This window comes from Lycium barbarum, chromosome 6 (genome assembly GCF_019175385.1).
Source record: "Lycium barbarum isolate Lr01 chromosome 6, ASM1917538v2, whole genome shotgun sequence".
In the NCBI taxonomy this organism is placed as follows: domain Eukaryota; kingdom Viridiplantae; phylum Streptophyta; class Magnoliopsida; order Solanales; family Solanaceae; genus Lycium; species Lycium barbarum.
In genome coordinates this window covers 5,967,952-5,994,917 of record NC_083342.1, presented here as the reverse complement: position 1 = coordinate 5,994,917, position 26,966 = coordinate 5,967,952, and the positions used below count along the sequence as shown (strand labels likewise).

General features: G+C 36.5%; 1 protein-coding gene and 1 long non-coding RNA gene across 2 annotated transcripts; both read right to left on the bottom strand.

Moving 5' to 3' along the window:
* Positions 1 to 801: 801 nt before the first annotated feature.
* LOC132600610 (uncharacterized) lies at positions 802 to 5,048 on the bottom strand. The gene is made up of 2 exons (XR_009567265.1): positions 4,483 to 5,048; positions 802 to 1,400 (listed from the first exon to the last, which is right to left on the bottom strand). It is a non-coding gene; the product is annotated as an uncharacterized LOC132600610 (long non-coding RNA).
* Positions 5,049 to 13,184: 8,136 nt separating this feature from the next.
* LOC132600609 (protein TPLATE) lies at positions 13,185 to 26,709 on the bottom strand. The gene is made up of 8 exons (XM_060313894.1): positions 26,255 to 26,709; positions 23,001 to 23,893; positions 21,547 to 22,143; positions 20,119 to 20,480; positions 19,376 to 19,679; positions 17,671 to 17,793; positions 14,218 to 14,664; positions 13,185 to 13,900 (listed from the first exon to the last, which is right to left on the bottom strand). The coding sequence occupies exons 1-8, from the start codon at positions 26,493 to 26,495 to the stop codon at positions 13,382 to 13,384; spliced, it is 3,486 nt and encodes a 1,161-aa protein (XP_060169877.1). The 5' UTR covers positions 26,496 to 26,709; the 3' UTR covers positions 13,185 to 13,381.
* Positions 26,710 to 26,966: the final 257 nt, after the last annotated feature.

Sequence of the window (26,966 nt, the reverse complement as noted above, 5' to 3'; positions counted from 1 at the left end):
TTAGTTTGAACCTATCATATATAAAGAATATGTTTCCTCTTATATATGAGGATAGATAATCTTTTGCAAAGAGGAAAATGTGTTATAATGAAGTATATGAGTTTATTTTTTAGTTCATGCTTTGTTCCACACTTGGTTCGGGTCAAACACATACGTACGCTAACAACCTCTCACCTATTACTTCTATTGAAGGACGTTTTAATAAGTTTGAAAGAGATTATTTTAATTTGGCATTGCGCCATAAAACAAGTTGAACTGATGAAGGATAATCACCTGCTATATATTTTGAACTTAAAATCTTATAAGTTTAAAAAAAAGGATAATGACCTTTTTGATGAAATGTTGACAGGTTTTAGCCCAAAACTTATTTCTTTTGATTTTCAAAGAAAAAGGGCTCAAGCCTACCTTTAAAATTGAAATCTGGTTTTATAATAGTTTAATAGGCCGTGGCCCAAAAAAATCAATTTTTTGACTTATCGAAATCATGCCAGTTTCTCAAGAGCTAGACACAGTACACTTTGAGCTGTTTTTAATTCTACCGTGCTACCAAAACTTTTATTACTATTTGTAAACTGGATTTATTATGAAAGAACCATGTCCCTTTTTATGCTAAATGAAAACTTTGATGAATAATTTCAATAGAGAATTGTTCAAGTACTAGCGTCTACCCAAATTTCTATTTCCAGTTTATCTCTTTATATATAAAAAAAACACCTATTTTGCCTACTGTTTTAGAATTTCTTTTTGAAAGTGAGAAAATAAAAATAGGTTTTTTTGAAAATTCGCAAAAGGGGCCTAAAGTCAAACTAAACGGCTTAAGTACCGTTTGCCTAAAATGTCTAATTCCAACCATTTGGTTTCCAATAATGTTGTGAGTTTTACAAATACAAATGCGAAGGTAAAACATATCATATCACAAAAATAAAGAAAGCAAAGCTTGGGGTGTACCAAACCCCTTAACCATTTTCACCCATGATTGGGCCTTCATAGACATATATATTAGCTTCCCCTTTTTTTCGTACGAGGCTGTATCCCCTGCCCAAGTAGCCATGCGAAGAGGAGGGGGGGAAGGAATATACATGGAAAATATACACATACAATAATAACATTGAGATAAAACAGCTAAGCTGCCCTAGCATGATATTTTTCCATGATGCATTTTAGCGATGTGTGGGCTGAGTATATTGGAGTGGTATTAGGGTTGTTGTCACACTCCTTGTTTCTAGTGTCGCACAAGATCCAAGGGGTTTCATCAACCCCAGGCATGGCTGGCACTGGGGGAAGGTTTGGCCAACCCCAAGTGATCCTCAACCTTACCACAATCAAGCACTAGTGCATGGTTATGATCCAATATCATTGAGCAGTTTTAGCCTTCATCCCAAGTTGGAGTACAGATGCAACTATTAAGAAAAGATACTACTTCACTCTATATTCATTAAATGTTATTTAATCACCAAGGAAACAGGAGCATGTTCATCACATCATATGTTGCAATTAGACTAAGAGTGGCTTATACCAAGAAATTTGTCAGTTACTACATACAAAATGCATAGCAAATATTAATATGAAATTCAATTACAAACTGCACATGTATAGTGAACCAAACAGACCCTAGTAAATGGGGAAATGTACCCTAAGTCACAGTTTACAGAGGCCATCATAAGAGAGGGACTAATTTTAATTTAAGCTTGAAATACATGAACCATGGCAGCTAGGCAGATGAATCCCACGTACCAATTGGACCTCACAAGATGAAGACATCAAGTAAGAATACACAAGCTACACTTATAACATAAAGGGATATGCTTAAAATCATTTGTCTCTTTTGGTGATGTTCCTTTTAAAAGAAAACTACATGATCTTCAATAATCTCAATAATCCTGTTTCAGTTTCAAATCCCTGTTCATGCAAGTTTTCTACCTTCTTTTAAAGTCCCTCCCTTGGTATTCAATTAGATCATGTACAGATGTTCACTGGTTCATCAGTAAGTCTTTATCAAACACTTAACAATGCATGTCTGATTTAGCCTATTCCTTTTGGTCCTAGCAGTAAGTCTACATAATTTTAGAGGGATGAATTCAATCAACATGCACCACCACAGGCTCAGGAAAATGCCATGGTGCCTTTTATACAAAGGGAAGATATGGTGGATCCAATAGTGTTACGATCACCCCTTCTTTAGATCCCATCTCAAAGCGCCTCTTTTTGAAAAGACTCTTCCTGGCCATGGGATTTTAGTTTGCCTTCAACCCCCTCCAATTATAAAGGTTATTTGCTACCATGAATCTTTTCTTACAGCCAAGTGTCTTAATGAATTCAATTACAAGAATGTATTAATGGTTAGGATTATTTAGGCTAGAGTCAAGATCATTCCAACACTAGAGGCCAACAAGTTCATGCAAGTTCACAAGACAAGTCAAATGTCATCAGCAAACTTCTTAAATCACTCTGCAGAACTATGCTAGATCAACTCAGGAATGTATAAATGTGGTATCATATCACAAACCCCACTTAGACAGACCATGGAAGGTGTACATGAGACAGTCTAAGAGAAAAAGACAATCAAACATCTTGGCAGGGCATTAAAGATCAAGTTTGGACATAAATTTACTCAAGTAGTGGACAATAGGCAATTCCCATTTTATCTAGGCTGGTTAGGTTCCAACAAACTCATGCAAGGCATTTCATGTTTTAACAACACTGATCAAAGGGAGGGCACTTTGAACTTAGATGAGAACAATCACTTTCTTTTTAAGAAGACAACATTCAGAGTCTCTAAATGGAGCACAAAGGGAACACAGACTACTATTTACCAAATGGCCATGAACCAAGCATTTGTATTTTTTAAGTAGACTCCTCTATTTTCTAAAGGACATATCCTTAATCTTTAAAACATAACAAGATTCACAGAAGTGGAAAATAAGAGGAAGAGGGAATATATGCATTAACTGGCAGATGAAGCATGTTTTAAAACTGCCATAAAAGTGCAAAGAACAAAGTGACAATTCCTGAACAGGTCATATAGCAAACATTTTTAGGCTTCTAGTCCAATTCTTGAAGGACCAGTTAATTAGCAAAAGATTGACTTAAAGCCCCCTCCCTTGTCAACCTAATTCTTTAGACAGAATCCTACTTCACCTACATATGGTTCAATCTAGTCTAAGCAGTCTCACCTCCTTTTTCATTAGTCATGTTTTAGCAAGCTGAATTAGTAGGATAACATTTTATCAAACCAATAGCTCATTGTTAATCTAGCCTTTCCTCCCCCCCCCCCCCCCCCCCCTTTACAGTCCTGTTCCAACACCATCTAGGCTTGTTTTCATCATGATTCTATCCCTCATTTGCCTATTCAACTTTTATTTTTAGTAGTGATTAACTACTGACTAAGCCCCTCAACAACTTCTCTAACCTGTCACTCATATTGTCAACAACTACTGACCACTTTCATTAGCCAGACCAGATCAAGAAGGCACAATCCAATAAAGCTCCAAACACATCAACCTCCCATTAAGTTATTAACCTTGTTTTAGTTTAGCTTGCTTTTACAAATGAAACAGTAAACTAGGCTGGTTCTCAGAAAAAGGAGGTGGTCCCTTATTTGAAGAAAGAAAAAAAAAGAATGCTTGATCTATCTATGACTCTAATCCCTTTTCATCTTATTTACCAAGATCAATACAGTCATTGCACATTCATAGAGTTAACCAGCTAACAGGAGGTAAGGACAAATCACATAGAAGATCACTCTGAGTCATTAGTATAGCAAGGTAGCACCAATCATAGAAGACCCAACACATTTTGCACACACACTTTTAGGCACAGTCTTAAAAGAATTTTCAACTCAAGCATGATAAGATAGGAGCAGGGCAGCCTTACTTTGCAAAGAAATATCACAAATCAAACTGGTGACAGTCTCAGCTGTATTCAATAAGGCAAATCAGGAAAGTCCTCAAACATAGCTAGAGGAAAATGCTTAGGTCATGAATTCTTTCTGGGGTCAGGTATTATAATGTCATGAAGCCAATATTACAGTGCTGATCCCAAGAACATGTCAAGATGATTTTTCTAACATTAAGCAGTGTTCATCAAACAGTAAACCAAATTAATATCCTAAGCAACCCTACAATAACCTAGGTGTTCCCTGATTGAATTAGGCCATCTTATTTCAATAGGCACATATTAATAGTGTACTGTTGATCTTTATCAAGAATTCAAGGTCACACAAGCCATTTTCAGATTCCAACAAACCTCAAATATCTTTGCAAAGTTATAACACTGATCTAGGGTACTCATCTTAAACAAAATAATCATGTACTAAATTAAACACATAAGTACAGCATCATATCTGTAAAGGATTTACTCTAAAGCTTGCTAAACAATGCCTAAACTAACAATTATACTACAAAACCATCACCAAAGAGCATTTCAACAATACAGACTAGATAATAAAGTAACAAAGAATATAAAAGAGGGGCTAGGTATTACCTTTTTTTGATGCAATCCTTGTCAAGAACAGATTCGCAAGCCTCTTATGCTTCCAATCCAAACTCAACCACGATAAAAAATAAAAAGAATAACTAAAATTTTCACTGAGAGACTCAAACCAGGCAGAAATTATTTTCCTTTTGAGTCTAAAATTATACTTTGCTTTCACTTTCAAGTTTAAACTTAAAATTCTTAGCTTTCAGTTTTTTCTAGTGCTGAAAACTTCTGTTTTGTTCGAAGGTTGGGGTTCCATAAATAGAACCCCAAGACTGTGAGAAAACATAAGATCAACGATGTGGGATGAACTAGATTCGTTTAAATTACTCTTGCAAATGAAGATCTAACTCAACCAATAAGAATCGAACAAAATACAACAATATTATAGTGAAAATAAAGAACAAATGCAGAAATCGTGTAATAAATTCAAAAACTAAAAGGAAAATCGAAGATGAAAGCGACCTATACCGTGTTTGGAACGATTTTGAGTGAGAAATAGTCGAATCATTTGACTTGGGCCGAGGAAAGAGAGAAAGGGGAGAGGGTGTTTGGCCCCTCTCCTTTTTTCTTTTCTTTCTGAAAATGATAAGTGAGAAGGGGTAATTCCCCCACTTATTATTTGACTTGGGCCGGGTCAAGCCCTATTGGGCTTGGACTCGGTCCAACCGTTTTGGGGAATAAAAATGGGCCTCTCTTTTTGTGTATACACCAAGTGTATACACATATATCCCACATATATGTTGTGTATACTTGGTGTATATGCTGAATATACTTAGTCATTAACCATTTATAATTAAAAATATTATTAAAGAAAATTTAAACCATGGGGAAAAATAGGTTGCTATGTATTTTGTAATAAATAATAATAAATGAAAAAAAAAAGAAATGCTTTTAAAAGCTGGTTAAGTTGTTGACGGGCCTGAAATTCAATTGGTCCGACACATTCATTTTAATTGTGGCCTTTTAGCCTAAATTCCTTTTTTTTTCTTTAGAAAATTAAGACAACATATTATTTTAAATAAAATACCGACAGGCTAATTTTCAAAAATATAAGCTAATTCCTTTAAATGAAATATTAATTAAATTAATTGAGACTAAGGCAAAAAATCAAGAAAAGGGGAAAGTATGTATGAAAAGGGCTCAGTTTTACAATAATTATTATTTAATCGATCAACTAGCCTAATTAAATCATTAAAGGGTACTTATTCTTTTGTAAAAATCAGGAGTAGTAAAGAAAAGGTAAATAATTAATTACTTAAACTATTTAAATTATTCAAATTTTAGAGGTGAAAAATAAAAGGGAAATGTCAAAAAAAAAAATTTAAATGATTAAACAAGGATTCCTCTTCTTTCTCTTTTTCCTCTTTTAAAATAATTCAACCAAATATCTTGAAAATCATTTATTATTCTCTAAATAAAACATGATGCATGAAAAATCTTTTTACTGATTTAAAAGGAAGGAATATGGACCCGGGCATTTTTGCAAAAATCATTTGAGGCTATTAGAGATATTCAACTTATTCACTCATTACCCAGGGACACCGAGTGATTAAAATGACTTACGGGAGGTCAAAAATTAGGTGTCAACACTTACATCCCTTTTGCCCGGGGCTTGCATTTTACGATGCAGGTATTGATTTACAAAACAATAGATTAGCTCGTTAGGATTCTCTCGTATCAGCTATTGGATAGCCCCACTTCATTTGGGGTATTATTATTATTTCATGTTCATGTCATGTTAGGTAGTAGAGGTATGCCGGGGGCGTTGTCCCGGTAAAACAATTTAGTATTCAGATTCATGTTCAGAGGCTTCATAGACTAGTCAGTATGTCATGTTCAGTATTCAATCATGTTTAACCTTGTGGACTACACAACCATGTTTCAGACTATTTTCTGCACTTATGTTTTAAACAGTATTTTCAGTATTGTTATGACATCACATGTTTTATTTAGACTATTCATGTTTTAACTTATATTCCACATCAGTACATGTCCCATGTTGATTCAACAAGCCATGTGGTTCGCTCAGTCACATGCAGTCAGACACCGAGTGTCGTGTTACATCTAGGCCTAGGTTCGGGCCATGACAAAATTGATGACTTGTTCGATCAACTTCAGGGTGCCTAGTGTTATTCCAAAATTGAGCTCTGGTCAGGGTACCATCAGTTGAATGTTAAAGAAGTTGATATTCCAAAATCACTTTCAGAACCCGTTATGGTCATTTTGAGTTCCTTGTTATGTCCTTTGGGTTGACGAATGCGCCAGCAGCTTTCATGGATCTCATGAATAGGATTTTCAAGCCCTATCTCGATTTATTTGTCATTATGTTTATTGACGATATCCTGATATATTCTCGTAGTGAGACACTCCATGATCGCAAGTTATATGCGAAATTTTGAAGGTGTGAATTTTGGCTGAAATCAATAGCATCTCTAGGCCATGTCATTTCAGGTGAAGGCGTGAAGGTAGATTTTTAGAAAATCGAGGCAATAAAGAAATGGCCCAGACCCACCTCAACATCTGATATAAGAAGTTTTCTGGGTCTAGCGAGCTATTACAGGTGTTTCGTAGAAGGTTTTTCCTCTATCTCAGCTCCATTGACTAAATTAAGTCAGAAGAAAGTCAAGTTCCAATGGTCAGACACTTGTGAGTGAAATTTCGAAGAGCTGAAGGCAAGGCTGACCTCTGCTCCAGTTTTGACACTACTAGATGGAATTAAAGGGTTCGTGGTGTATTGTGATTCTTCAGGAGTTAGTATTGGGCATGTTTTAATGTAGCATGGTAAGTTAGTAGCTTATGCATCCAGACAGCTTAAGAGTCACGAAAGGAATTATTCGACTCAAGACTTGGAGTTGGCAGCTGTGGTTTTCGCACTAAAGATATGATGTTACTACTTATATGGTGTTCACATTGATATTTTCACGGATCACAAGAGCCTCCATTATATTTTCAAGAAAATAGAACTGGATCTTAGGCATAGAAGATGGTTTGAATTGCTTAAGTATTACGACATGGATATCCTCTATCATCCAGGGAAGGCGAATGTTGTATCCGATGCTCCTAGTCAGCGTTCAGTGGGAAGTTTAGCTCACATTGAGGCAGACAAGAGAACTATGGTGAAGGAAGTCCATCGCTTAGCTAATCTTAGAGTTCTGACTTTTGGACTTTGAAGATGGTAGAGTTGTTGTTCAAAATGGGGTTGAATCCTCCTTAGTATCCAAAGTAAAGGAGAAATAGTTTAGTGATCCCTTGTTATTGCAGCTGAAAGAGGGGATTCACAAGCACAAGACGACAACTTTTGAACAAGGGAGAGATGATGGTACCTTGAGGTACTAAAACAGATTATGTGTTCCAGATGTACATGGACTTAGAGAGAGAATCATGTCAGAAGCCCACAATTTGAGGTACTCTATTCATCCAGGTTCCACAAAGATGTATTATGACCTCAAGGAGATTTATTGGTGGAACGACATGAAAAAGAACGTAGCAGACTTTATGGTCAAGTGTCCAAATTATCAATAAGTGAAAGTCGAACACTAGAGGCCTGGTGGGTTGGCTCAGAACATTGATATTCCCGTATGGAAATGGGAAATGATATAATATGAATTTCATAATAATTTTACCTCATTCATTTTAGAAGCATATTCGATTTGGATGATCGTAGACCGACTCGCCAAGTTAGTACATTTTTTTCCCGTGAAAAGCACTGACTCAGCGAAAGATTACACCAAGTTATATATTCAGGAAATCGTCAGATTGCATGGGACCCCAGTGTCCATCATTTCAGATCGTGGTGCACAGTTCACAACAAATTTTTGAAAATTCTTTCAGAAAGGTCTAAGCACAAGGGTAAACCTCAGCACAACTTTTCATCCTCGGATAGATAGTCAGGCAGAGCGCACTATTTAGAAACTTGAGGATATGTTGAGTGCATGTGTTCTGGATCTCAAAGGTAATTGGGATGATCACTTGCCTCTTATTGAATTTTTCTATAATAACAGCTATCACTCTAGTATCAAGATGGCACCGTTCGAAGCTTTGTATAGGCGAAGGTGTAGGTCGCTAATTGGTGGGTTTGTAGTTGGTAAAGTAGAATTGTTGGGCCAAGATTGGGTCCATCAAGCCATGGAAAAAGTCAAGATGATTCAGAAGGGTTTGAAAACGGCTCAGAGTTGCCAAAAGTCCTATTCGGATGTACGGCGTAGAGACTTGGAATTTCAAGTTGATAATTAGGTATTTCTAAAAGTTTCACCTATGAAAGGCTTAGGAGATTTGGGAAGAAAGGGAAACTTAGTCCCCAATATATTGAGCCATACAAGAGCTTACGAAAGATCGGGCAAGAGGCTTATGAGTTAGAGTTGCCACAAGAGTTGGCTACTGTACACCCAGTGTTTCATGTATCTATGTTGAAGAAATTCATAGGGGACCCGTCTCTTGTTATCCCTACAGAGATCACAGGGGTTAAAGACAACCTATCATACGAAGAGATTCCTGTGGCTATTCTTGATCGTCAAGTTCGCAAGCTGAGAACTAAGGAAATTTCTATGGAGAAATCAGAAAGTTGAAGAGGCTACGTGGGAAGCCGAAGAGGATATGAATTCCAAGTACCTGCCACATCTATTTGAAGAGCAAGCAAAAAATATTGAAGGTAACTAACCTTTACATTCAGACCTCATGTTGTAACGTCCATGTTTCCCAACATTCAGTCAATTCAGTAGTCGGTTAATTCAGTATTTATTCATTCCAGTATTCATGTGTTCATGTCAGTTCAATGACTACGTGTTTCCATCAGTCGTGTTTATGTTCTAGTTACCCTGTTATGCATGTTATGCGCATTATGATGCCATGTGAGGCTTTTGTTAAAACTCTAGTTAGTTGACAGGTGTTTGGGAAATGAAAATGTAGCTTATTTACAAAGTAAACTCTGCCGAAATTTCTGTAGAGTTCCAGAGTTAGCTATAGTTACAGCCAAGACAACCATTCGAGGACGAATGATCCCAACGGGAAGATAATATAACACTCTTTAAATCTGGGATTTGTGTGAATGTGTAAAATGGGTACTAATTATCCATTTGAAGTCCCATCGTGGTGAGTTTGGGTGGAAATTGTTGTTTTGAAATCAAGACGAATAGTGAGGTGCATAAGATTTGATAGAATCGACTAAGTTTATGGTATGTCTATCTTCCAGCCTGTTTACGTGAAAATCTATTGGGAACTCGAGAAAACTTAAAACATGAAAGTTGTAGCCCTTCGAAATACATTTTCATCCGTATGTGGTGGAGCCCAAACGCAAATGTACAAAAGGTTATGTACGTTTTACTAAACAGTGTTCTGCTGACTTACGGCAGAATTTATGGGCCGTGAATTTGGGTCGTAAAATCATAGTAGTTGATAGCTTAATTTTGAGTCTCTTTTCTTACCCTCAATTTAGAGTTTAAAGACTAATAACTGACATGTCGATCCTCCTATGAACTGATGCTTCTATATAGTTAGAATATGAACGGATGCTTCTATATAGTTAGAATATAATATAAGGAAATAAACTTATTTTACATTAATTGATGTTGTTTCCTTGTTTAACCGTTATTAGTACAAGTCAAATATTTTCCTAAATCATTTCTCTCTTGAAAATTGTGGTATTGAGGTAAACAGTGATAGTGGTGTCATTTTACAGAACTGTGGTTGCTTTTTCTTTTCTTCTTCGAAATGCAACAATAGAGTTCATAATTGATGTATCTAAGTGTATTTTGAATGTATATTTTAAAAATAATAATATATAAATATGCCCTCAAACTTGGCCTCAGCTGGCAAGTACGCCCTCCAACTTTGGGTGTGCACAAATAGGCACCTCAACTTATCTCCACCCTGTCAGTTGAACACTCCAACTTGCAAAATGATTATCTAGACACCTCCAAAATTTATGTATCACGTCAACGTTTGTGTTTACGTGTTCAACTCTATACAAGTTGAGGTGCCTACTTGTGCACACTCAAAGTTGAAGGGCATACTTGCCAGCTGAGGCCAAATTTGAGGGCTTGTTTATGTATTGTGCCATTTTAAAATCGTTGTATAATCAATAAGTACAAACTCACTATACATTAATTATATATACTATAGGCTCAATGCATAATGTGTATAAGTAATGTATATTCACTTTATACTCTGTGTATTTTCAATGTATATACAGTAAATGCACACTGTGTATGCATCGTAAGTAGGGGTGTTCATGGTTCGGTTTGGATCGGTTATTGATTAAAACCATAACCAAACCAATTTAGTCGGTTTTTAAATGTGTAAAACCATAACCAAACCAAATAAAATAATAACCACCGGTTTGGTTATCGTCGGTTTGGTTGGATTTTTCGGTTTATGACTAACAGCTATGAGACTTATCAGTAAAACATTAAAAAGTTGAAAAAGACATGTCTTTTTTTTTGTTCAAACGATATCTTTTATTTATAGTTTAAAGTGGAACATACATCATAGAAACATTTTCACTATTAATGATAGTGTCATACTCAAGTTACCCAAAGTTACTAAACTATTACATATAAAGCTAAAAACTAACTAAGTAGTGGCTGCACCATTTTTGTCATCTTAATATACATACCTAGAAATAAAGTAGAGCATAGGAGCTTTTAGTTGTGGTTACAAACATACATATTAATTAAACATAAAGACTACCTAAAATTAAAATGAAAATATATGAAATAAAAAAACTTTGTGTAATGATCCCAAACTTTGGGGCAGTACTTGCATTTTGCCCTCAATTCTCCCATTTTATTAAAAAAGCTTTCTGTAATGATCCCAAACTTCATATGTTTTTCTATCATTATCCCCAAGGCTAGGGTCTCGACTACAAGGAGATGTTCTTTTATGCTTTTTAGGACGATTATCCACGGAAGAAGTATTAGAACATTACCATGTGCTTGAGTTGCAGCAAATGTTGATGTTACTGAAGTATCTTCTATAGGAACCTCCAAATCTACAACCTCTGTCCTTTTCATATGAAAAATATTAGAAGTTTAGGACTCATTCAGACAAGAAAAAAAGAAAGGTATAAATTCGAAAAAAAAAAGAAAAAAAAACAACCTAAAATCAAATGGTTGATAAAGAAAGGCTAAAAATTTAAGTTAAAGACATTAGACTCTAACGTGAGCTTCTGTTAGTAGGTTTACACTTAACACTTAAAGAGTTAAAAGACTTAAAGACATGGGCTTGGACATATTCTTAAAAACACGGGCCTTAAACAATCATGTGAAATAAGTAGACCAGAAATCAAATTAATGATTAAAAGGTATAAAATATTTATAATTATTTATGAAAAACTAATATTATATATATAAATAATTATAAAATTTATGTATATAATTTATCAGTTTGGTTCGGTTATTTTTTAATATAACCATAACTAAACCAAATATTATCGGTTTTTAAAATTTAAAACCAAATCAAACCAAACCAAACCAAATGTCGGTTTTTTTATTCGGTTTGGTTAAATTTTCGGTTTGGTTTTGGTTTTAACCAAAACCGTGAACAGCCCTAATCGTAAGTTCAAGTAGCCTTCAACGGAGTGCTTGATGCTAAAAAGAACTGTTTTTTCTCGGTGAATACTAAATCTGGTGTTGTAAAAATTTTCGCAAAAATTGTATGATATTATTTTTTAAAAATTGTACAATTTTTATACATCGTTACACTATTTGTTATACATCAGGTATACACATGTTTCTCTCTTTTCGGCTAAGTTTAATCTATTTTAATTAAATATTTTTCTGGAATAATGAATGAATCGTGTGTTAGAAATTAGTGGGATTGTTTGTTGGGACTTGGGAGATTCCTTAATAACATCACAAGTTCAATGATTTAAGCTAATGACTGGCATAAGATTCCTTTCTTTCATTTAAATATTATCCGGCTAAGTTTATGGCTAATAAACAATATCATTGGGCTGCTAGTTATGTTTTTTCCCCAATAAGTTTGTGCTACCTTGTCACTTTTTGCTACCTAGTCACTTTTTTTTCCGCCCCACCCTCTCAGGAGGATCAATAATATTTCCATTTACCTTCTAGCTGACTTGAACCCTCAACCACTAGAGCACGCCTCACTTGTCACTCTAGTCACTTGATCCTACGTGGAACGGGTTTTGCAAATATTTTTCTTTTTTTATGATGAAATGTCTGAAGAAAAATATGACTAAGAGATCAATGCCACAACCCTTTTCGAAATTTACATAAAGCCGTGTAATAATTGCTAATTGGAAGCTATTTCACCCATTTGCTACTTGTGTATAGCTTATCGGGTTGAAATCATGTCGAGTGATTTGAGATTTAATAATTGTCAAAACGGCCACGAGATAATAAAGAAAGAGCTTCGTCTATGAATAAAAAATGCATTGACAAAGCTCTCAGCATTGCTTTGATTTTCTCTTTTCCATCGACAAGTTCCAATCCTTTTGTTCGAAATTTTCCGTTTGTACGGAAACGCTTACACAATCAAATCGTATTCCACAAGATTCTATGTCAGCTAGTTAGACATATTTCTTGTATTTATGCCGGAGATGTCGCCAGTGCTATGTGCTTTGGCTCCACTACAGAGAAGGAGATTAAATATCAAAAAAAGATCTCGATAAAGGTTCATTTGAACAAGCAAAATATATAAAATAAAATAGTAATAGAATTTGCACGGAGAGGGGAAAAGAGAGAAGATACAAAAAGAACAAGATGGTATAAGGCGTGAGACCTTAATTTATAGCCTCAGAATGCTTCAAAAAGGTACATAGAAATTACAAAACTGAGACAAGAAACAAATTAGAATTACAAAAAACAAACTTGGAGCTCATCTCAACCAACTACCTCCTAAATCAACTATCAAACCAAAAGAAGTCCAAGAAAGTAAGCGAAAATCAATTTACTTTGGTGTTCCTATCTTTACAGAGCATATGCCATTCCTGAATTATAGCTGCTTGAAGTGCCCGATGCTCGGCTTCTTCGGCCGTCAACTTAAATAAAGTTGTTGGCCCCTTAGTTTTACCACCTTCAACGTTAATCATGTCCTCGTTCTTTTCGTCCTCGTCCTCGTCCTCCTCCTCTTCTTCATCTTCAGATTTTGGAGATTTTGGGCGAGGTCTTGCCGCCTTTAGTAACGCAATCCGTTCCATTGAAATCTTTAGCTTTTCAGCAGCAGTCACCTTCACTTCATCTTCAGGCATGTACTCAACACCACCATCAGTTAGGTCATCCAACCAACCCTGAAAATCTGAAGCAATCTCCTTGGTAATGGATTCATCTGATGCTCGGATCACAAATTTGCACATCATTGTGGTCGTCTCGTCACCAAGGTCCACATTTCTGCTCACTTCACTTGCACCAAAAACCATCATGCCCAAAAACCCTCCATACCAGGTTTTAGCAGCAAAACAGAGCTGTTCAATACCAAACAGCAATGAGATAAAGAGAGATGGAATATACTGAATTTGAACAAATGAAAGTCCAAGTGGAAAACGAAGGTCAATAAAGTGACTAGACCAAATCCATAAGCCCTCGCCAATAGAATGACTAGACCAACCAAATGGTATAAGAATCAGATAAGCTCAATAAAAGAAAGTACAACATTTAGTATATAGTTCATATGTAAAATGCCAAGTTCCTGAAAAACTTAAAGGAGGCTTCCAAATCGAACATAGTAAACATTTCCAAAGAAAATCAGAAGAAAAAAACCCTTGTAAAGGAAGTTACTGACCTCAAATCCAGCAACTGTCCGGATGATGTGTGAGCAAACTCGGTGGAAAGGTTTGGAAGACAGAGATTTCAGGCCGCTCAAAAATGGAGACTCCCCATATTGCTGAGCAGCAGTAGCCATGAAACCACTTCCTTCATATGTGTAAGTACCACTACACTCAACTATAGCAGGTAAACTAGGCCATAGACGAAAATATTCAACTGGTGAAATTTTGTGTGGCAAAAGAAGCTCGGTCAGAGGAATTTTGTAAGGCTGGCATCTCAAAATGACAGGTTCCCCTAATTCAGGTCTCAAGCTTTTCTTTTGTCTCATAACCTGTGGATCCTCTTCAGAGTCTTCATAATCAGCAGGGCCAGAACCATAGAAGGGATAGTAAAGTACTTGAACCCAAAGGTCACAACGCTCAAAATGGGAAACGCCCACAGTTAAACTGCTCAGTACTGGTTCCTGGATTCATGCAAGACCAGTCGATTGTCAATCATGAATGAAGCAGAAACTATCAACTTATAGATTACACAGAGATCGGTCCACGTGTGATGAGACATGGTGAAGATATTAAGTAAATAGCATTGTCATCTCTCTAACCGTTTAACTGTTATATAATATACAACAACAAACCCAGTATAATCCCAAGTGGGGTCTGGGGAGGGTAAGATGTTCGCAGACCATACCTCTACCTTTATGGGATAGAGAGGTCGTTTCCGATAGACCCTTGGATCAAAAGAAATGTAATCGATGCAGAAATGTAGGAAAGAAAAAGAAGGGACAGTAAAATAGCAAAATGAGCAAAATAAATGCAGTAACATATATCAATACACATTAGCGAAAAAAGAAACTACGCGACCACCCTAAATCATACGATAACGACTCTATTACCAACTATCTACCCTAATCCCCGACCTCCACACCCTCCTATCCAAGGTCATGTCCTCAGTCAATTGGAGCTCTATCATGTCCTGTCTAATCACCTCCCCCCAATTCTTCTTCAGCCTACCTCTACCTCTCCTAACTCCTGCTATAGCCAACCTCTCACACCTCCTCACTGGTGCATCCTCGCACCTCCTCTTCCATTGTTATATAGTATGTTACACGCAATTCAATATAGTAGCAAAGTAGGTAGATGTCCTATATTCATGTCCCAACACCACCAAACAATTTAATATTTCCATGTGGTTAACCCAAGAAAAAAACCAAGCCAACAAGGATCACACTCCAATAGTTTAATTTTTTATATAAGACGGTATGACTAGAAAGAATGACCTACTACTCGCCCTGACACCTTCTTAAAATCCAAACTATCAGAGATGGGATAATTAGGAAATATTAATTGTGAGCATAGAACACACTCCCTAATACGCAGGCTTGATTCTTTACCAAATAAGTAAATACGTAAAAACATGCTATTGGTTAGTAAAGATGAGACTTAACTACAGGACTTCCACTTTTTCTTATCATATGGTACCATCTCATCTAAAATCTTAAACCATTAGAAAACATTAGTTGTATTCGAACACCACTGTTGCATAGAGCAGTTATCTCCCTCAATTTGATTCACAATCCAATTGAGGCACTTAATGTTGCCAAGAAAGAAGTCCCAATCAAGTCATCAAACATTAAGGATTAGACTAACATTTTGAGTTCCCCTGGTGCACCATAACTATGTTTTTTTTTGTAGATAGGTCAGTGCAAATCACAAGGTCTATTAAAATACAAGAATCAAGAGTTTTTTCAATCAATTACACAAGACCCGAGAGTTCAAGAACTTCAAAATCATTATTAGTAGCACTCGTCTAGGGCTTTGGAGAGGGAAAACAAAAGACGCCTGGGATACTTTTCCATAATTTCTTGATAGTTTCTCCATCCTCCAATGACCTCAACTGATATAAGCTGTATTTATTGTGCATGTCACAGAAATTCTAGAAGTGTTCCAAATATCCCTCGACAAGCAGAAGAGGTGACGAGCATCTTCCTTGTCTGCATTATTTTTTCAAATAACCGTGGTGCGGGCCAGCTTGCCCACCTCGACTAATTCCACAGGGTACCTGCTACTTCCTACCAACACAGGTACCAGGTAACTCTACCTACTAAGGCTTGGACAGATGGGAAGAAATCACCTAGTGTCTTGCCTCCACTAGAATTTGAACCCGAGACCTCATGGTTCTCAACCCACTTCATTGACCACTAGGAAACACCCTTGGGTGTTTCCTTGTCTACATTGAGCATTACAAATATAGCATCCGTAGAAATTAAAGAACTTTCTCTTAAATTTGACTAAAGTGAAGCAAGCCTTATGCAACACTACCCAACTAAGGCACGTGTAATTTCTCTTTGGTCTTTAGCGTGCCATACTGGTTGAATGCTTTTCTCTCTGCCTCATATCAATCTGCACTCTCCCTGCATGTTCACAGTCACCTGCTCCAACTTGCTCATTACAGCCTAGCGACTTTCCAGCTCCCAGTCTTGGCATTTTCTCCTCGATAAGAAAAACTGCCAATACTGGGAACTGGAAAGTTTCTCCTTAACATAACGTTCCAGCAATTACTGCTTCTACATTGTGCAATAGTAGCCTCAGGATAAGAGAAAAATAGGGATCAGACTGGAAACACCAGTTTCGGTATATTGTGCCGAACCCAGTAAGTCATGCCAGAACCTTAGTAGGTATTTCTTGAAGTCTCCGATAGCTTGTACGGGAAGGGCACCGCACTAGTGCACCGCCGATTTTGACCGCATTAGCATTTAACACCTTCCTTCAATAGGCCTCAATGTTACTGTTTTTTTTTTCTTTGATGAAAATGTAGAGAGATCTCAACGTTAGTGTCGTATTACCATGGCCACATCATCAATAGCTTTTATTATGCAGTTGCAGTCTTTTACTTCTTTATTATCTCTTTTGCTTTTTCTATTGTTTTCAAAAGGTGCTTTTTTTTACTTTTTTGTTTCTTTTTTTTTACTTTTTTTTTTTTTTTTGAACATGGCAACTGAAACAAGTTATTTTTAACAAATGGATAAGTAAGTTTTTCTTTGATAACCAAGAAACCCACAAGGGCCAGTGGCGTACAGTTGGAGAAATCACCACTTGACACAGCAATAATGTAAATCATTCAATAGTAGTTTGCAGTATCTTGACGCACTTTTGATGAAATGTGTTAATAAATCTACAATTTCACTTAGCTACTTCGGTACTTCCATAATCCTAATCGCTAATGTTGCCAATGTCAGATCTACAAAAAAACTGTACTAGTTTGATAGTAACCATAGCCGTGACACATTTTAAGACAAAATTCAAGAGGAGAAGAAACATCTAGAAGGGGGACAAAAACAATAACAACCTGTTCAATGAACAAAGTAGTTATGCCAGTTGTTAGCAGGAGAATCATATCCATGAGGGAGGACGAAAATGGTTTTCAGAGAAAAATAGATAAATAAGCATGACTGTTTCAAATAAGGTTTAACCTGCGAATTAAGATTGCGCAGCTGGCGTACTGCTTGAGGAGATCCATCCATGAAATACAATCCACCAGACAGTCCAACTCGCAAATCCACCCGATTAAGTTCTATCTCAGTCAAATTCAACACCTGCAAACATTACGATTGTTAGTAAGATGAAAATCTTATCATTCATGCAAAGGTGTAATTAACTGCATTTTTTGCTGGATGCTGCCTCTTAGATTTCCAAAAATTACTAAATAAATATTGATCACCAGAGCAACAATTCCATACAAACAATGCAACTCATATATCATCGAAGTATATTATTAACACATAAACATGTTTCCCCCATGGCCCACTAACCAATTATGGACTATTTGATGGACCATAAAGGACCCCAAAATTATTAATCCAATTAATAATAGCGTCTGTTGTTCTAAATTGTGTTATCTGCGGCTCTACTCTTCTTTTTATTGTCCTCCACCTCCCTTGCATTTCAGAGCAAGGCACGCTAAAGAACATGAATGCAGAGTTGGGACATTACACTTTTTTGCATGATTATTTAGTAGTTCTCTCCTATTTGTAATTACTCATCAAAATAGTATAATGGGATATTATAAATGAGATACAGCAAGGTCTAAGTCAACGGGTAGGGTTACATAGAATTGTCCAAAGACATCATACAGACTTCTTTTACAAAACCATTAGCTAATTGTAAAAATATTAATAGAGAAAAGAAGTCTTTGCAAATTATTGAGGGGTTTTGCTCAAATATATCTAATGTAGAGATGGCCATGGGGTGGGATGGGATGCAGAGCGAGGCAGGTTAAAGTTTATGCAGGGCCAGAGGGAGCTCTCATGCCGGGGGAGTGGGTTTCAATTTTTGAAATTTAATGCAGGGAGGGGAGGGGCGGGTTCCTGATCAAACTTTTCTTCCCGTGGTTGCTGATCGAACTGAAGATCAAATGGATGTGGAACGCATCCACCTACGTCCAGGTTTGAGTTTAATGCTTATTCATTTGGTCTTCCATGTTTTTGTCTAAACTTAGAGTAGCTATGAACTGAGGCGACACGTATCAATTGCATTCATAAAACTTGTATTTCGTCAAACTGAAGCAAGAAAAGACAACAACTGCACCTCAGACCCAAACAAGTTGGGGTCAGCTATATGAATCCTCATTTCTTCATTTAAGCTGACATATCATATCATCATCATAATAAAGATATGTCCTTAAAAATTCTTCTTATCAAGAACACGATAAATTCATTTTAGAAGTAGTTTTACTAAAAAAGGCAGATATAACTTAATAAAATAATTCATGTTCATTGTTGCACTTTGCACAGGTCTGAAGCAGAATAGCTGAACTCTTATTTTCCAGTCTGAATGTATGTAAGGAAATACTTCCACATCCCTAAAGCTCTGCAGCATAATTTAAATTTGTCCATTTAATATAGTAGGATTTGCCTTTACCACCACATAACACATCCCACCTTCCCTGCCAGCCAAAGATCCAAACTCTTCTTCAACATATCAGTAAGAATGTAAGCTTGTTCATCACAAATAGTAGTACCTGCATTCTACCATCTACCACCAGGGCGCAAATCATAATTGTCCCACCAGTTACTACGATGCCATATTGGCAAGAGATGTTTTGTGCATGATTACAAATATGCAGCGCACAGAGGAAACAAATCAATGATAACAACAAAGAGAAGTACAGATCTTGACCTTTAAGTGCAGAGTAATCCTTCCATCACTTGGATCCGTCAAATGATATGCTTCAACATAGCAAGGATCACTGCTGCCAGTCAAAGTATATGCGCTAGGAGGAACCTTGAGTAAAGTGGAGTCTACTCGTTTAGCCAGCAATAGAGCTAGCTCACTAGGATCAGGCCTCCAAAGCTCTAAAATAGCCTTGTGAACCAGTCCTTCCAGCTTTCGGTCCTGAGCGGCAGATGCTTCATAAAACTGAACTGTTAACTTGTGATGGCTAAATGGATAATCTCCTCTTGCTTCACCAACCCCAGCCCACCTTTGGAGAAGATGAAATAAAACAGAAGTATCATCCAACAAATGTTTCACAATTTTGCTAATCAAGTTTAAACTTTCAGATAAAGTATATCCTACAACCAACTAAACCCCCTCACATTGTCTTACACAGATCCCCCTGGAGAAGCAGAGAGGATACTTACTCCAGAAGCTTAAGTGTTTAACTAGGAATAAACTATATATAATCCTTTCATTTTGTATTAACTCTCTCATTATCTCATAGAAGCTTTTTTTTCCTTTTAATTTTTTCAAAACGGTTGAGGGAGTTTGAATAGCAATCTAGAAGCTAAATGATTTTTGAGGAGCTTGAGTTTCAATAGTTTTCCCTTCATTTCAGTCATTTTACAGGGTAATCAGATATGGGCATCATCTGATCTAGACTACTATTACCATTTGAGAGGAAAGAATAACATCCTACTCACTTGCTTTCCGAGTGGTTGGTGACATATTTGATTCTCTGCAGTATTAACCGACACTGATGTTTGTTCACTGAGTCAGCTAGTGCATTGGTCTTGAATTCTTCAAGTTCTTTTATTAGCAATTGTCCTGCCCTGGCATTACGTGATCCCAACCTCTGAGCACACAGAAGAACTGCTTGAACATCTTGAAGGCGATTTGTGGTGTTGGCAGACAAATCTATGTTGAAGAGAACTTTGTGTATATTTGATATAATTATATTCAGGGGATCTTCTGGATCATCAGCCAGAAGTGGATCCAAACCTTCTAGATCAATATGCTCTGAGATAGCCCAAATAAGCCGGGTACATATTCTAGGTGTGTTCACCTGCAAGATGCAAGTTCCAGACAAAACTTTAAGACACAATATGTCACTGGGCTAGTGAAGCAGTACAAAAGGTTGGAACATCACAAAGGGCGAGCTTGATGCAGAACAGAAATAATAAATAAAACACAAATGTAGAAGAAAAGCACCACGAATAACTTAAGGTTATATATGGCTTTATCTTCTCCTCTTTCCTTCAGTTCAGTTTTATGAAAGAGGAAGGGGGATATACTCGGAGAAGGTATAGAGTTTCTTTAGTTGATGAATAAACTCTAGTGCAGCTCAATTTCATCTTAGCACAGAAGAAAAGCTTAAAAAAAAAAAAAACAGTAACCCAAAACCATTGTATATGATGAAAACTTCGTGTTGGTTTAAGAAGGCCGATATAGTAAGGTAGGCTCAACAAGACAAGAACATAAATAAAGACTTACTCAGTATGTGTAAACCTAAGTTGCTCGGACTCGGTGCAGGTATCCGATACGGTACGGATCTGAGTGTCAGATTCGGCATAATCTAAATTTTAAGATTCAGGGGTGCGGATCCGGATATGGATACGGGTGCAAGGATTCGGCTAAGAAAATTCAAAATTACAAAAAGTAGAGCTATAAATGTTGAGAGATATTCTATGAAAAACTTACATGTATGTTCTTTGAAACACGAAACAACAAAAATGAGACAAAAGTACTATAATAATGAAGGTATGTCATTTCCCTTATCTTAAATCTATTTTATCTTTAATTTTGAGAAATCAAAATCTCAATTTTCCCCCAAATTTGTCAATGGACTCGGGTCAAAGTATCCAAACTTGGTTGACCGTATCCCGAACGTATCCCGCTCCAGCTCCCGCTCCTGACCCTGTCGAGACGGGATCGGCACCAAAAACGGAGAGTCCGCGCAACTTAGGTGTAAACACAACATAATCCTTAGGCAACTTGAGTAACTTTGGCTATATTGGCAATATAAGACAAGGCAATTAAAGTTAAAACGTACAATTCTGGGGCCTAAAACAAGCTCAAAGGACAAAATGCATCTTACATATGTCATTAAGTAACTATAAAGCTCAACAAACCTCGCGTAGATCTCTGACAAGCTCCCTTTGCAAATTCTGCAACCGTGTTTCATTCAGAATCTGGTCCTGAGAAGCCCCATCTTTGACTCTTTTCACACCTCCTCTTGTATCATAAATGTGACAGAGCCTGACAAGCAACTTCAAATAGCAGTCAATAGCATATGTTCGACCTTCACAATCCCATTTCACACATGGTCTACAAACTTCCACCACTTCCAAAGCTGGTTCTGTCCAATTTAATGCACCATAACCAGTTCCATATGCTAAAGCTCCAATAACTCTGCTTTCCATACCTGAATTCTTTTGTTCAGGAAGTGGTAGTGATAACTGAAAGCAGCTCTCCACCAGCATTGCAACTAGTTCTTCTCTAAACAAGCTTTTACTTGTTACACTATGGAGGTCCTCTTTTATTCTTGCATCCTCAAAAAGTGAAGCAATATCTGTTCCTGGAACAGGTTTTTGCCCTCTTCTAACACTCTCTTTTGCAAAAAGATCAACACACAGAGCGGTCCGACAGATGCATGCTAAAGCATGCATACGATCTGACTCTGCTCTCAGGTTTCTCACCATAAGAAGCAACTTTTTGAATAAAGAAACCTGCATAAAGTAAATGTATTAATCAAGTATTTTCTAGACAATGACTGAATGAATAATTGACAAGGTCATCATAAAAGTATATCAATTCTTCTTCATAGTCAGATCAGAATAATTCTTAACCAAATGCACAATTGTATCTCCAAAAGATCCAACACCGAAACACCAAGATCACAGAGGTGATGAAAAATGGAAACTGAATCCAAACATGCCCAACCAACTAGAACATCGAGGTCATGCACAAGAATGAAGGTAAAAATGATCTCTAAGCCATCTGCAGTGAGTTCAGAAAATGCACAAGAATGAAGGTAAATATACTAACCTAAGGATAAATAAAAACAAAGGAAGCAAAGCAAATGAATAGGAGATCTCTACCCACAGGATCGAAATGAAACCTTTTGCATGCAATCAATTCAAATTGAAAAGTAAAATTCTTGAGAAGGAAACTTCAAAAACATCGAGAAGGAAACTTCAAAAACAAGAGCATAATATATTGTGAACAGAAATATACACATGCTAGATTGCTGAACAACTTGCAGCAAACATTAGCACAATGCAGAAATGAGGCATGGGAAGTGATTATAGTAGCATACATCAGGAAATCCAGTTATACTAAGTCAATGATTAATGCTATACTTTTTCTTTTAGATAAATAATTAATGTAATACTTGAATGTGTCATGATTTCAATAACTGCTACTGAGCAGTAAAATGATGTACACAGAATCTACAATCTTTCAGATATTATCATCATAGAGGGTCATAGAAATCACAAGGTCTATAAGTGCCATTGTTAATAAGCCAAATCAGTAATTTCCATTTGCCTTCAAAAGAAAACAAGAAGGGAACGGATTCACCAACCTGCATACTGAGATCAAGAAGATGCAAATTGGTTACAACAGCTCTAACGATACTCTCCCTTGCAGAAGAAAACTCTTGTCTATCCCAAAGAGTGAGAATTGCAATGATGGATGTGGATGCCCACTCGGGTTTCCCTCCAGGAACATCGGCCAAGTATAACATGTTAATCCCCACCTCAAATATCAACGACGGATCCAATGACGAAGCCAGGAAAGGTGCCAAATGTGAAACAACATCAGATACACCTACAAACTTCTCCCCCTTCACAACGTCAAACGAACTACTTGCATTCCCACCACTCTTGGAAGACCTCGATAGCTTCTTGATCACCTCTATCGAACCCGAAGCTACCGCCTTCACAGCATACACGAGCGAACAAACCGTCGCCCTAAAATTCTCTATCGGTAAAACCAACGACCGCGCCATCAACGCATTCCTCCTCCTCCAAACAAAATCCACCATAGACGAAACCCAATTAGACCTAATCGCAACGGAATTCTCACTATCCACAAGCTTATCACCGGCCAAACGACTCATCCTTTTCGATTCAAACTCCTGAAACAACCTCCCAACACTCTCAAACGCGACTTTCGCAACGGCATCAGATTTATCAATCATGTTTCCCCCTATCCTATTCCACCAATTAGAAACCCTATCCAACAAATTCATATTATTCTCACACAATGTTACCAAATCATCACGTGCCAGTACACAACCAAGTGTTTCAGTAATAGCAAAACGTAAATTATCACTATGCGAATCAAAACAGCTATCGATCTGTTTACTACAATCCGTTATAAGTTTACCGAGACGGTAAGAAGGAATAGCAGCAAGTATAGATACAGCAGCAGCGGTGACGTCAGGGTCAGGGAAATCGAGATCGTTGCGAATACCTGTACATACGGTTTCCCATAAAAATAATTTAAAAGTAATAAGTTAAAAGTAGCCATAGAACTCAAGAAAACCAATCGATTAGGAAAATAAAGGAACGAAAAGCAGAAAACAACTCTCCACTCATAAAACATGCTTTCAGAACAAAATAATACTCCATCTGTCCCAATTTATGTGATATTTTCCGAGATTCAAACTGCATGAACTTTGACCAACATCCTAAGGTAATTTTTCACCAAATTGATTCGAAAAAAAGTTGCAACTTATAGTACTTTTCATGTAGTTTTCAAATATATAAATTTGAAAGTTAAAATATTGAGTTGATCTAATCCAAGATAGCTTCAAAGTTTAGTCAAATCAACTCTCGAAAAGCAAAAGAGTATCACATAAATTGGGACAAGTATAGATACAGCAGCAGCGGTGACATCAGGGTCAGGGAAACGGAGCTCGTTACGAATACCTGTACCCTACGGTTTCCCAAAGGTCAGCGGTGAGGCACGGGGATCGAATTAGGTCAAAAGTATTCAACATATATATATAAGGAAAATGATTTTGAAGTAACAGAGAAGAGAAAGATAAATAAGAACGACTCTCAACTTCTACATATGTATCTAACAGCTTGTTTGGATGGATGTTACTTCTTGTATTGTATCGTGTTCTTAGTTTAAATACACTGCTTTGGTTGTTACTTAAATTTTATTGCATCATATCGTCAAATACCTCGTTACATAACGATGAAAAGTCCCATTTTATGTAACAACCAATTTAGTGTTATTGCGTCGTTACCTTATTCATTTTTTCTCATTTTGTCTTTACTTCTTATCTAATAATCATATTTTATCCTTTTTATGATGGTTCTACACTGTATCCTACTTTTCTTGTAGGTTTATCCTTCAAATTGTTGATGTCTAACATTATGTAACGACATGAAACGATACGATCTATCCAAACGTTATATTCATCAAAACAATACAGTACAATACAATACAATACAATACAACACAATACGATTTAATACGATACATTATGAAACAACATGTAACAACCATCCAAACGTAAAACAGAATACTTGATAGTGTCAATATGATTGATTAGTATGAATGACTTCTCGGTCTGTGAATACACGTACATACGGTTTCCCATAGGTCAGCGGTGAGACGTGTGGATCAAATTAGGTCAAAAGTATTCAACATACATATATATAAAGAAATGATTTTGAAGTAACAGAGACGAGAAAGATAAATAAGAACGACTCTCAACTTCTACACAAAGGCGAAAATTACACTGTATATATAAGGTATTTTGGTAGTATTTTTTATGTACATATATATATTTTGAATACCCTGAACACGAGAGGAGGGGTTGGTTCAGTGGTTTAGGGAATTCAAAATTCACCTTAAGGTTCCAAGTTCAAACCTCGGGTACTACATTTTTATTTTTCGAACCCCCTCAGTGAAAAAAAACTGGATCCACCACTGTTTCTACATATGTATCTAAAACAGAATACTTGATAATAGTGTCAATATGAGTGATTAGTATGAATGAGTTCTCGACCTGTACATACGGTTTCCCATAGGTCAGTGGTGAGGCGCGTAGATCGAATTAGGTCAAGAGTATTCAACATACATATAAAGAAAATGATTTGAAGTAACAGAGAAGATCAGACATGACCAATAACAAGTCTATTTAATTTTCAATAATATTGACTTTAGAATGCGTTAAATTCGACCTAACATCAATACGAATTGCAGTGACTCCAAATACATAAAAATTAACACTAATTCATAACTCAATTGCAAGCAAAGTTTAAGCTCCGATTCCTAAATCTCATACAAGATCATAACAAGTCTATTTTGATGAAGAAAAAAGTAATGTTTTAACGAATCTCGACTTAAAATGCGGCACAAACACCCAGTATTATGGATCACAGCAATCATACAATTGAAAATCGGGCAGATTTTAGTGACTTTAGAATGCGTTAAATTCGACCTAACATCAATACGAATTGCAGCAACTCCAAATACATAAAAAAAATTAACACTAATTCATAGCTCCATTGCAAGCAAAGTTTAAGCTCCGATTCCTAAATCTCATACAAAATCATAACAAGTCTATTTAATTTTCTAAATATTGACTTTAGAATGCGTTAAATTCGACCTAACATCAATACGAATTGCAGCGACTCCAAATACATAAAAAATTAACACTAATTCATAGCTCAATTGCAATCAAAGTATAAGCTCCGATTCCTAAATCTCATACAAAATCATAACAAGTCCATTTCGATGAAGAAAAAAAGTAATATTTTAACGAATAAATTAACTTAAAAATGCGGCACAAATCGCGCAGATTTTAGTGAATACCTGTACATACAGTTTCCCATAAATCAACTGTAAGGCGCGTAGATCGAATTAGGTCAAATGCGAGTTTTTTAGAAATTGCGGAAGCTGGTGATGCGACGATCTCTTCAACGGCGGATTTAGCGAGAACGGAAATATCACGACCTGCAGCGGATTGTTGGAGTGCTTGGAGAAGTGCGCCTGATTGACGGAGTGCGTCATTTGAACGGAGATCTGCTTGGATCTGAGCGAATAGTATGTCCATTTGTAGAAAATATAGGGACTATTTTTGTATGTTTTGCTGCTCTGAAGCAAATTATTAGTAGTTTGTTGTTGCTTCGGAGCTCTTTAATGGAGGAAAGTTACTCAACTGTGAGTTGCCATTGATAGTTTTTTTAGCTTTTTTTTATTTGTCTTTCTGTTTGTTGATAACGGAGGGAAGTTAACCGGCGGGGTGGTGGATCGTTTTATGAGCCTGTTTGGATTGGCTGCAACTTATAAGCTGTTTTCGGCGTTTGGCTGACCAGTTTAAAGTCATTTTGCGTTTGAAATAAGCTTAAAAAAATAATTAAGCTCATTTGATTTAGTTTATCTGGCGCAATTTATAAGTAGAAAACAGCTTATAAGCTAAAAATATAAGTTGGGTAGTCTGACTTATATTTTTGACTTATAAGTTGTTTTCAGCTTATAAGCTGTTTTAGATAAGCTAAGTTAAATGGGCTCAATTATTTTTTTG

Excerpts from the sequence above, each read along its gene's own strand:
- LOC132600609 (XM_060313894.1), bottom strand. The coding sequence starts at position 26,495 with ATGGACATACTATTCGCTCAGATCCAAGCAGATCTCCGTTCAAATGAC. Across the intron at positions 23,894-26,254 it reads ATGGGAAACTGTATGTACAG|GTATTCGCAACGATCTCGAT; the intron begins GTATTCACTAAA and ends CCGTATGTACAG. Across the intron at positions 20,481-21,546 it reads TTGTCAGAGATCTACGCGAG|GTGAACACACCTAGAATATG; the intron begins GTTTGTTGAGCT and ends TGCATCTTGCAG.